This window comes from Egretta garzetta, unplaced genomic scaffold (genome assembly GCF_000687185.1).
Source record: "Egretta garzetta isolate BGI_Z169 unplaced genomic scaffold, ASM68718v1 scaffold604, whole genome shotgun sequence".
NCBI classification, from domain to species: Eukaryota; Metazoa; Chordata; class Aves; order Pelecaniformes; family Ardeidae; genus Egretta; species Egretta garzetta.
The window spans coordinates 256,900-269,759 of NW_009259366.1; the positions used below are offsets into that span (position 1 = coordinate 256,900).

Consider the following 12,860-nt stretch of genomic DNA (forward strand, 5'->3'; position numbering starts at 1 on the left):
AACTAATCGCCATTCTTATAATATCAAATGGTATCTTCTTTCCTGGGGAGAAAGCCTTACTAATTTCAATAGCATAGTTCTCTGCATTGCAAATAAGGTTGCAATTCCACAAAAACTTTACTTAGCATTGAAGCTAGAGACAGTCTTTCTACTTCTAATAACATTGGAAACTTACTGCAGCAGATTGTCTTAAGAGGGCATTTATTAAGTTGGGAATCAGGTTGTTTCTAGTTTAGGAGGAGAGGCTTTCTGACCTGTTGCAAAATTTCAAGGTGGGATCCGCGTTGGCTTTACTTTTGAGGCATGGCTAAGAATGTTAAAACTGTGGTCAAGCTTAGGGTACTTTGTACTGTTTCTGATCCGGTTAGCCCTGACTGAGAATTGGCTTGACTTTGCTCTGAGAATACATGTCAGGATAGGGAATTGCTGATGGGGATAAGATCATGATGATTCATCCCTTCCTACCCAGTTTTCCTGCTCAGGGACATAACATTTCATGGTTGAATGGCTTTTGCATGTCCCAAATGTTAGTATTCAGGCAGTCAGCTCTGATTATGACCTTCTGAGATCAGCCCTTAGGGGGCTTGGCAAGAGGCTGAAGGCAGGACCCTCTCAGTACTGATGTACCAAGGAAAAGCAGCTGCCAGAAATTTAATGGTGGGTAGGCTGGAAAGAAAATCCTTGTTATGAGAAAGGTACTAATAAAGAATGGTTTGAAAGTTTTCATAAAGCACCCATTTTCAGCTATGATGAATCTGTGGTACACATGGCTGAGAATTTCACAGAACCACCAAATCACAGCAGAGCTGAGTCTGGAAGGCAACTCTGGAGATCATTCAGTCCAACCTCTCCCCGTCCAATGACAGGTCAACCAGATCAGTCTGATTTTAAATACCTGCAAGGATGAAGACACTACAACCTCTCTGGGCAGTTGGTCCCAGTGCTTGACCACCCTGGCCAGCAAAAAAGCTCTTTCTGATCTTTAAACAGAATGTCTTGTACTTCATTTCGTGTGCATTGCTTTTCATCCTTTCAGTAGTCACTACTAAGTGACTGAGAAGGTCAGTGTCTGGCAATGTCTTCTTTACTCCCCCTCATCAGGTATTTATACACATTGTTATGATTCCTGCAGAGCTTTCTCCTCTTGAGAGTAAACAGACCCAGCTCTTTAGATGTTTGTATGACAGATGCTTCATTCTCGATATCATTTTTGTGGTGCTTCAGTGGACTTTCTCCAGTATACATCCATGTCTTTCTTGTGCTGGGGAGCACAGAACTGGACTCAGGAGCCCAGATGTGATATCCCAGATGTGATGCTTAGTACAGGGAGTGGAGCATCTCCCTCGACCGGCTACTGATGCTGTCCCTAATGCAGTCCCAGATGCTTGTTGGTCTTTGCACAAAAGACAAATGGCTGGCTGATAGGCAGCATGGTGTCCAACAAGTCCCCATGTCCTTCTCTGCTAAGCTGTTTTTCAGATGGTCAGTCCCAAGAACAGGCTGGTGCGTGGGTTTATTCTTCCCCAGGTCCAGGATTTGGCATCTCCCTTTGTTAAATTTCTTGAGTTTCTCGTCAGCCCATTTCTCGAGCCTGCTGAGGTGCTTTTGAGTGGCAGCAGACCCACCCACCTGCTGTTTCAACCGCTCCTCCCAGTTCTGTATTGTGTGCAGACTTGCCGAGGGGCCACTCTGCCCCGTTATCCAGGTCATTAACGAAGATGTTAAACAGTATCAGCCCCCGTGTCAAACCCTGGGATGGATTGCTGGTTCCTGGCCTCGAGGTGGACTTTGTGCTGCTGATCGCAGCCCTGTGAGCCCGGCAGCTGAGCCAGTTTTCAGTCTGCCTCACTGTCTGCTTTCCTAGCCTGGGCTGCACCTGTTTGCCTGGGAGGATGTTATGGGAGATGGTGTTAAAAGCCTCCCTGTGAGGTGAAGGTGCATTAGAAACATGTAGCCTATGTATCTTTGGCCAATATGGTAAAATGGAATAGAAAATAAGGAGGTTTTGAAATAGTACATTTGCTGCGGAAGTGTAATTGGGCAGGTTAAATTTTGTGTATTCTCTGATCTCAGTGCTGCAAAAAATTGGGGAATAACTTTTCTGGAAGAATATCCATGAACTTTGGAAAACATGTTCACCTGCTTCAGGAATAAGCTATCAGAGGCTATCAAGAGCATGATACCTCTTACCATTTGATTATGGTATGCCAAAGGTTTTTTTCTATACCAATGGAAATGTATTTATTCAAGACCAGTAAAAGGTAACAGATCTGATAGGACATTTTGGATCTTTTTTAGTCATTTTATACTGGTGTTAGAAGGAAGATAGAAATATGTTCTAAGATTTTTCTTTTTCTTCTTAATGACTAATTTTTTGCACTTTCAACTACTCTTGCAGTTGAGGAGTTTTTGGGTTTTAGAAGACTGGAAGAAGTGATTTCCATTTTAATTGGCTGCACATTGTGCTGTTGGATATCCTGCATTTTCAGGGCATCCACCCACGCCCCATCACACCCCGCTGGCAATTTTGACATTTCTTCTAGATGTGTTTCCTTTGGAAGTAATAACTTCCAGCATGATACAGATTTCAGCAAACTTGAGGGTATTTTAAAAATTAGCTCTGACAAGGGAGTCTCTTGCACATAGACATGCTGCTGAATCACAGCATCCAAAGCTCAGAAAGGAAAAATTCTCCATTGCTTCGTTGTGAGCCAGCTTGCTTGTTTGGTCTTTGTGCATCTCCTGTCATGCTCAGATCTGGAGAATGAAGGGTGATAATTAGTTATCAAAACTTCTGGTAGAAGCTGACCAAAGCTTTTTTCCCTGCATGTTGTTTCCCATGCTGGTTTATTATGAAGTCCGAGATACAAAACACAGCAGATCCAGATAGGGAGCTTCATTTTGCACTCCATCACATGCCTGTAAGCTCCAGCTTTGAAGAGATTCTTCTGAATTTAGCCATGGCTTAGCAAAAATTTTGACAAATTCTTACCCTTGTTAGCATGGGGCCCTTTAAAAAATGTATCCATTTCTGAAGAACTTGCCAACAGTCTTCTGCAGATTTTTTTGGCTGTCTACTTGGAAAACCATGGTGTGTGCCTATTCAGCATGCCCAAGACTGAATAAAATGACAAAATGAATTGCAATAGAACAGGATACACAACAGATGAACAGTCGCCAATTTCTATGCCATTTTGTATACCTGTTTTGAAAAAGATCTAGCCACACCCTTGCACCAGGACCCCCACTCTCCCAACACAGAGGTAACCCCCACTTCAGGTGTGTTACAGACGCTCTCTTCTCATGGCAGCACATGTTCTCCTGTTTACTCACACCTCTTGTGGCAGATGCAGCCACTCAAGCTTTAGGTGTTTATGTACCACAGATGAATGACCTCAGGAGCAGCCATAGGTGGGTTTGAGTGGTTATGTACACTTACCAGCTCTTCGTTGTCTGAGTGATGGAAGGTGGGACTCTGAAAGTACCCATATTCTTCATGATGTAGCTTTCTGGTTTAGTAACAGATTTTAATTGTTTGAATAAACCATTTAATCTTCTTCCTTTACCTTGTGGGAAAACCAGGAAGGTCTTTGCTTAGTGACAGCTTTCAGATCCCCTCCTTACTTATATGCCTTCCAGTGAAGATACACTATTCTTAGTTGAGTAAACTGCAGGTGTCCCAGGTTCAGCAACAACCCATCTTTGCCATTACCCTCAACACTGAGGTCTTGCATTTTGACTGACTTAGCTAAGGGTTATATTTCAGACAGAGTATGTATCATTTGTTCTCAAATACTGAATAAACATTAAGGAAGTACAACTGCACTGTTTCTGTGGGAGAAGTCCATCAAGTCCTCAACTTCAGTAATCACCTCTGTCAGCTTGCCTTGGTTTCAGCTAGTCATTTGTTTACTACCTCTCAAGCAAGAGACACCTATGCTTTAATGCTAGGGGAGAGATGTAAAGGAGGCACAATTACATTATTAGGCATGATGTGCACTGCGGGCATAGTTCTAAATGTCTTCCCTGACTTTCTTTCCTCAAGTTTTGTGGTTAATAGAGCTACCACCATTAAACTGGCTGGATTCAGAGTGGTGCTAGGTTTTTAATTTCCAGACCAGCATAAAGATCTAATGTAGCATACAAAAATTATAGCAGGTTTATGGTTGAAATACAGAAATTGAAAAACACTGAAATTTGATGTTGATGTAGATCAGATTGGATACTAAATTTAAACTGTGCTAGCTAAATGAGGCAGGAGAAGAGAAATATAAACTAAATATAAAACCCTGCCATCTGGAAATAGGAGAGAGATTTTGAGAACTAGTTTTTGCACATGTGCTGTGTGTGATTATGAGGAGAATGAGACTTCTTGCCCATGTTGCTGAGCCTTTATTAAATCTTGGTAGGCAAGAGGGTACGTAATGACAAAAGCAGTAACTCTGTCTTGCTAAGTGTGGAATGTTAAGTGATGGCCTATTGAATATGACAGGGAGTAAAAATAGCCCCGTTCATGGTAGCATATTTAATGAATGAGGTAGGGTTCTTTTGAAGAAGTATTGTACGTCCTTAAAGACTTTATGGAAGTATAGCTGTGAAAATCCTAAGTATACAGAGTAAGCAAGGTTCATAGGAACATAAGCTATTTTTCATTAATCAGTTGGTATGGTTGATGAAAGTGGGGGAAAAATGAAGTACTTCAGTGTGGAAGCTAATATTTTGATCTTAAGTAGAAGTAGGGAAAAACCCAGTTAAGTACAGGTTGAAAACAAATGCCTTGAGCTTACACTTGGTTTTGCATTCTACACTTCATCTGTGCCAGGGCCCTGAGTGCATCTCCTGTCTAGGAGTTTAGTTTAGCGGAGTTCAAGGTGATCTCCTTCACTGAGAGGAGCTGTTGGAAGAAAAGCCAGAAGGAATGGCCTGGCCTTCCTTTTGTTTGGGAGCTGCTTTTAATCTGATGCTCTACTGCCTGAGCTGTGTCTCAGCTGGGTAAGCAGGTATGTCTGTGCCTTTCTTGTACCATCTTGATCCTGATCTGGACCTGGACCTGCTGGCTGGCCTTCCTGACCTAATCTTGGACATGTCTTGTCACTACAGACTTGGTGTGTGATCTTTGGACTGCGTCTGACCCTGATCATCACCTTTGGATCTAGTCCTGACCTGGACATGCCACTGAGCATTCCCAGTCCTCCTGACTTGCTGCTCTCACCTGCCTTGTTTTCACACTCATTTCCCAACTTACCTTCACTTGCAGAACCAGCTGGCCCTTGCTGCTCTCTGACAATGTGAACCTAAAAGGCAAATTTATTAAACAGTTGTAACTTACATAGGAAGACAACACATTAACTCGTTTTTCCAGCCCTTTAGCAAGATTTTTGTGAATATTAAGCAGTGGAAAAGGTTGCTCACACAGTTGTGTTCATGCTTGGAGGTTTTCAGAGCTTGGCTGGATAGGTCCTGTGTTATTTCTGTGGAGTTGAGTAAAACCACTTTGGTTTTTAGTCTTGTTTTAGTAGTTAGGATCTTTGCTTTATTTTTTGCTTTGTGTAAATCGATGAAGAGAAGCAAAGTTAAAAATATTCCAGTATTGTCAGATATGAAATTAATACATTTAGCCAGAATGCTACTTATTTGTCAGGATGTTATTGCAGTCTTTAGAGCCTTCTGATGAATTTTTCAACAAGCTTGAATGATTGATTGTTTTCTCCTAAGCTCTGAGTTGTCCATATCTCATAACTCACCAGTCACTTCCCAGAAGTAGACTGTATCTTTATCGTTGCTACTTGCCCTTCAAATGTGGTGAGAATAGAAATAAGTATCTCACTGTTTCTCTGAACTATAGCAGCTCCTAAAAAAAAAATGTTGCTGTAAATATTTCTTAAAATATTTTAGTTACCTTGGATGAAAGCTCATAAATGAACAAAAATTCCATGTATTTATTTATTGTCTTGTGGTTTTTCTGTTCCCATCCTTCAAGCAGTATATCTGCAGGAGAGGAGAAAGAAAATACAGTCTCAAAACCTTTAACACTTGATTATACTTTCCGGTATTTTTTATCGCTGGAGGAGAACAGAATAGGTTTGCGTATTTTCAGAATCATTTATATCTAATTCATCTTGCTTTTAGGTAGAGAAATGGACTGAGTGACATTTTAAAGTGGCTTATAGCTTTCTCTTGTTATATTTCTAAGCATTGTAGGATAACCTGTGTTGGAGAGGACCTCAGCAGGCCCACAGTTCAATGCCATTCTCAGAGCACCGTCAGCTATGGGGTCAGACCAGGTTGCTCAGGGTCTTGAAACCTCCAAGGATGGAGATAGCAGATCTTTTCTGGCCAACCTTTTCCAATGACTTTGTTTTTTCACCTTAAATTGTTTGCTTTGAATAATTAAAATAAATTCCTCACTCTATGTTTGTATATAAAATTCCAGTTACTAGAAAGGCATACAATTACTTGAAGGGCTCAGTGAAAGTGCAGTAACAGTTTGCTGTGTTAAATCAGTCATTAAACAAGCCAGAAGCATGCCAATTTTGTCTTGCATCTCTGTACTTCGCAGTTCAGTGAGAGTCATTGAGATATTGCAGGTAATAGCTCACATTCAGCAAGAGATGTGGTATCTGAAAAGTTTTCAGAAAAATCATTGCAGCTGTGAAGGGGATTTTAGATTGTCTTTATTACTGTCTGTGGAGGGATTCTCCTCTGTTACTGTAGCAAATATACTGGTTAGTTTCTCTAGCCAGTGCTCTTATATTTGTGCTTCATTGATCTAGATCACGACAGATTGTCATGGAATGTTTTTATGCAATAGTGCATTGCCTCCTGTCTCTTTTTGCCCTTGCCACAATAAGCTATTGCACCTCCTGAAATACTTGAGTGGTACTTTAAAATAAAAGCAGACATTCTGAATTGTCAGTTATTTATGTATTTTGTGGAGTACTAGAAGTTACAAACTACAAAAATTCAGTTCAAATATGTGAATTAGTCTTGGAGAAAGATATCTAACGTGAGGAAAAAGTGCTTCTTACTGCTCAGCAAGACTCTTCCAATAGTAGCTGTGGAGCCATCCATGAGGCTCAGCAGATTCCTGGTGAGAGTGGGGTGTTTGGACACTTAACATCCAGTGTGAGGAGTTGTAAGTGCATGCATCCAAGTGTGTGCATCCTTGCTTTCCTTGTTCTACAGCTACATCACCTTAAACAAAGTCAAAGATAGCTGGAGTGAGCCCTGTGTGAAAGGAACTACAAGGAATTGGGGACAAGGTGGAAAGCACTGTTCCTTCCTTCTGGTTCTTTCCTCTGCCCTCACTACCTTTGATAGGAGAGTACATTTTTTGCCCTGTTGTGCAGGACCAGTGACAAACACTCCCAGGTGCTGCATTTGTTCTTGCTCCTTCTCACATGCACTGGGATGGGGAGTTGCCCTGAGGTGCCAAGGATTGACCATGTGTATATGCAGGTGGAGCAAACAGTGTGAAAGAGACCTTTCAGCTCTTCATGAGATGAGCAGGATTGTCTGATGTCTCAGCTTTTCTACTCTGCATGCGTCATACAGAGGAGAAGGAGAGGAGAGAAAATATGTAGATGTGGTGGAGAAAAGACATGTTACTATGGACAACGATTGGGAAAGAAGAGAGCAGGTTATCTCCCTACCTGTGCCTGTCAAAATTCTGCTTGTTGAGGAGCAGCACCCTGCCCAGCTGTCAAAGTGCTGCACCTGACCTTTCTGCTCTTGCCATGTCCACAGTGTATACCCCTTAAACCTGAGGAGGAGCCTTGTTCTACTTTCTTTTTCAGTCTCATCTTACAGGTTCTAGGGCACAGATATGCTTTTTCTTTAGCTGCTCCTCATTAGTTATTCTTTGCTTTTCTCCTGTCATTGCTGAACATTATGCTAAATGAAGAACAATAATTTATTACACTGGTGCAGTGTAACAATAATTTACTACATTGGTGCATGGTGAAGGTCAAAGTGAGGAAGACTGGCAGTCATAAGCCAATTTTTTTCTGCTGTATGATGTCTTGGTAAAGTCCATACTTTTACAGCTCCAGGCTCCCCTTACATTCTGGGGATACCTTCATGGTAGAATTCATGGGGACAGTGGCTACTGATGATGAACTCTGAATGGTTCTGTCAACACGGGTGACTTTTTTTCTCCTTAGATTTTAGAGCTGTTTCAGGAACAAGGTTTTTGCTGTTCCTGGTGCCTCATTACTTATGTATCTGAAAAACCTACCTGGTTTTCGTGCTGGTGGGTTGACTCTCTGGATGCCAGGTGCCCACCAAAGCTGCTCTATCTCTCCGCTCCTCAGCTGGACAGGGGAGAGAAAATATAATGAGAGGCTCATGGGTTGAGATAAGGACAGGGAGAGATCACTCATCAGTTACTGTCGCAGGCAAACCAGACTCGACTTGGGGAAAATTAATTTAATTTATTACCAATCAAATCAGAGTATGATAATGAGAAATAAAAACTAAATCTTAAAATACTTTCCCCCCACTCCTCCCTTCTTCCCAGGCTTAACTTCACTCCCAATTTTCTCTACCTCCTCCCTGACAGCAGTGCAGCAGGACAGGGAATGGCACTTGTAGTCAGTTCATCAGATGCTGTCTCTGCTGCTCCTTCATCCTCAGGGGGAGGACTCTTCACACTCTGACCCTGTTCCAGCATGGGGTCCCTCCCACGGGAGACTGTCCTCCATGAACTTCTCCAACATGGGTCCTTCCCATGGGCTCAGTTCCTGGTGAACCATTCCAGCGTGGGTTCCTTCAATGGGGTGCAGTCCTTCAGGAGCAGACTGCTCCAGCGTGGGTCCCCCATGGGGTCACCAGCCCTGCCAGCAAACCTGCTCCAGAGTGGGCTCCTCTCTCCATGGGGCCGCAGGTCCTTCCAGGAACCTACTTCAGCATGGGCTTCTCACAGGGTCACAGCCTCCTTTGGGTATCCACCTGCTCTGGCATGGGGTCCTCCATGGGCTATAGGTGGAGATCTGCTCCGCCATGGACCTCCATGGGCTGCAGGGGGACAGCCTGCCTCACCATGGTCTCCACCAGGGGCTGCAGGGGAATCTCTGCTCTGGTGCCTGGAGAACTGCCTTCCCCTTCTTCTTCGCTGACCTTGGTGTCTGCAGAGTTGTCCTCTCACAATGTTCTCACTCTTCTCTTGGGCTGCAATTGCTGTTGCACAGGGTTTTTTTCCCCCCTTTTCTTAGATTTGTTATCTCAGAGGCACTACTACTGTTGCTGATGGGCTCAACGTTGGCCAGTGATGGGTCCGTCTTGGAGCCAGCTGGCACTGGCTCTGTTGGACATAGGGGAAGCTTCTAGCAGCTTCTCACAGAAGCGACCCATGTAGCTCCTCCGCTTGCCCCACAAACCTAATACACCATGTGTACTCTGGATTTCGTGGACAACCCAGACGTGTATTTGATGATGGCACTTCCTCGCTGAGGTTCCAGAAGACTGCATTCATGAAGGTGAGAGGAGATCAGGTTGGAGGAAAGGGGTAACTGACACTTCTCATATGCTTTGCTGGGACTGTGTCTGAGGCTATTGGCCTTATATTTGGGTGTTTCTGGAATTCTGTAGGAGGGAAAGTAGAGTTTGATGGCTGTTAGATACCAGTCCTGTAAAAACTGATCAGCTTCTCCAGGTATGGTAAGAATATCTGAGAGCTTTCACATGTTTCTGAGGAAACCTATCTGTGACCTGCTGAGCTAAGAAATATTCTGCCTTAATCACAGGGTGGGTTTGCTGCTTTAAGTATTTGAGTAAAGTTAAATACTTGGGCATTTCAGTGGAAAATATTTCCTTCAATTTTATGTTATCCTTGTTATTTAGATGTTCTTAGTCACCGAAGAAGAAAACTAGGTAAAACGTAGAAGTCTTAGACGGTCCTTGATACTTTAATTTCTGTATGTTCCTTGTGTTTTTCTCTTTCTAGGTTTTAAATGCCTTTTATTGACGATTCAGGCTATCTAGGCTGACTTTTGGTCTATTTCAAAGCAATCTATTGTGGTATAGAGACTTGGGAAGCAGAAACTTCCCTCAATTTGCCTATCTTAATCCAGTTACACACAGCAACTTGTGTTGTGGGGCAGGCACGTGGGCAGTGTAGTGTTCCACCACAGCTCTAAATTAGACCCCTGTTGTCTCTTAAGAGCAAGAAATATTTATTTCCTGAAGTAATTTTAGGCAACAGGCCTAAAATCTTGGATATGAAGCACGTGTGATGAAAAATGCATCTTTTTGTTACTGTGACTGAAATCAGCAAGTATAGTGTCTTGTTTTAAACTCTTTTTTTGATGCAATTTATTAAACAACGGGCATGTTAATTTGCAGACAAAATAAGACAAGCAAAAGATCATACTGTTTATGCCTTCATTAGTCTGTAAATCCTAAATAGAAGCTCTTGTTTCATAAGTTGCTTTATTGAAATTCTAACATAAAGAATATGGCTGTATTGTAAAGTGGCTTAAAGAGTAAGTCTTTAACTGGTGCAATAATTAATATTATTCTAATGTATTCTAATTTTTTTAATATATTTGAATCTTCTTTATTCCTATTTTCAGGGAAACTCAAATGGCATTGCTACTGTGGATGTTTCAGCAGGTTTTGTGGGACTAGAAAGCTATGTGGAGATACCAGCTATCTTCCTTACAGCATTTGCAACATATGCAGGACCTTTGCTTTGGGCCATTCATCTGCTGTGCTACCTGAGTTCTGAAGTTAGCAGGTAATCATGTTTTGAACTGAAGTAATGCTCCTCTACGTACTTCAGATACAAATGCCATCCATATAGTGTATACCTTTTCAAACAAACAGTTTTGTTCACTTCATTTTTTTAACTTGGAAGTTAGTTTTCTATTAAGCAAATGCATGTTCTTTTTTTGGTATGAGTTTGTATCACCTCACTTTTCCAGTTTCGTTTTCTCTGCCAAAGTTTTGCACTGAGAATAGACATGTATGTTTTACTAATTTTGTTCTTTAATGAGTTCTCAGTTTGCTGGGCTAAATTACTTAAAAATTTATTAGGTTTTGTTGTAACAGCATGTGCTGCCTAAAAACATTCTTCTTGGAACCTATTAAATAGGAGACCTGAGAAGGACTTTTTAAAGTAATAGAATAGAATTCAAACTTAACTAACGTGCTGTTCTTTGAATGTCTGTCCTTGTTTGGCATAGTGACATACAACATTTTATAAATAAACCCAATTAATTTTATTGTATGTTACTGGTTATTGCAGTCATTTGTAACTAAAATATTTGTACTTTTGGGTATCTTGTGTAGCAGATGAGTTAATGTAAAATGAATTAATGCATTTGGAATTAGTGCATTTTAAGAAGACATAGCTGGAAAATGCTTATGTAACTTAGACTGCATAAGTAAAATCCAATTGGACTCTCTAATATTGCATTTAACTCATCATCCAGGGCATTCAAACTGAGATGCGGTACGTTAAAACAGAGAAGTTGTAAATTCCATATCCTATGATATCAATGCACATATTCAAAAACTTGATATATTTTCACAGAAATAACATTTGACAGTGACTAAATTCTTACCACCCTAGAGTCTTTTCTCTGTTATCTGTGGAATTTTAATGAACACTTTTTTTTTTTTTTTTAATGGGGAACAAAATGTGGCAGTAGGCTTGGCAGGTGGGATTTTAGACAGTATTTAGTTTATCACAACTCTTTGCCTTATACATTGTCATCCTCTGTAAACCTCTGACTTCTATTTATATACAAAGTGTCATCTGGTCTCATCCTGTTGGTGCTTTTTGTTTTCTGGTTTCTCTCTTCTCCTTTTGCTTGTTTGTTTTGGGCTATACCTACAATGTGAACTTGTGTTGGCACGTGTGTGTTCATCAGAGGTGTAAGGAGATGGGATTCCCAGCTGACCAAGCTGCCTAGACTAGTGGAGGTTTTTGAACCGGGAAGGACCTGTTCTAATAGGCTAAATGCCTGCACAGTCATTGTGTTCATTGCTCTATATTAACAGGCAGCTTTAACACGTAGAATATTATTCACCTTATTCCCTGATTTGTCTGTCTGCCATAATGCTCCTAAAGATGTTTAGCTCTCTCTATTGCAGTGGAATTATGTAGCCCCATGCTGGGCCATGGTATCGCTCTAGTAATGCACTCCTTGGTGCAGACTGAGACTCACTGTAGAACATTACCTCTTAGTCTGAGGCCAGCTACCTTGAAGTCATCTTTGGTCTTACATAGATTGATACTGTCTTAAGTACTGGTCTTTATGTATAATGCCTCTGAAAAACATCTTTTTCTCTGTTCATTCTGATATTTTTTTGCTTCAGGAGGAGTAGATGTGCAATACACTAATTGTTGACATCTGGATTTGTATAACCACCCAAAGCCCTTTCTTGAATTTTCCTTACTACCTGGTGTCTTGACACCAAACTCAGTTTTGACTATCTGTTTCTAATGCTCCTCAGTTTTAGTTACTGCTTTGCTCCATCAATACATCTTCCCAGTATCCAAGCTCTTCAAGTTTTCTCCATTCTTTCAGCTCTCTTTAAAAAAGTTACCATGTACTTATAAAAAGCTCCATCTCTTGTCTTCTAGTAAATATGTGGCCCATGACCCTGGTATTACTTACATTCTATTAATCTACTGTTTTTTCCCCAGTTGCTTTATACCTCTGCCATGCTTTGTTTAAAATAGTGCTAGACAGTGTCACTGGTCACATCCATGTTCCTTGTGTTGTTTTTTTTAGCAGTCCCACTTCCCATTCTTCATTATTACCCTGTAGGTGCTTTGGAACTGGACCTCACTGCTTGTGCTTGGAGGACTCCGAGCACAGTGGAGTAATCACCTCAGTGCCATTGTCTGGGAA

At 41.4% G+C, this 12,860-nt stretch overlaps 1 protein-coding gene across 4 annotated transcripts in view; it reads left to right on the forward strand.

Moving 5' to 3' along the window:
• Positions 1 to 12,860, forward strand: part of PIGG (phosphatidylinositol glycan anchor biosynthesis class G) — a 100,112-nt gene that overhangs the window by 42,273 nt on the left and 44,979 nt on the right. For 3 of the 4 annotated variants that reach the window (XM_035892383.1, XM_035892382.1, XM_035892384.1), the window contains exon 11: positions 10,572 to 10,735. In XM_035892383.1, the coding sequence (XP_035748276.1) occupies positions 10,572 to 10,735 (164 nt within the window). Of the gene's footprint in view, positions 1 to 9,212; positions 9,293 to 10,571; positions 10,736 to 12,860 lie in introns of those variants that run through there. The other variant, XM_035892385.1, reaches the window with a different exon arrangement.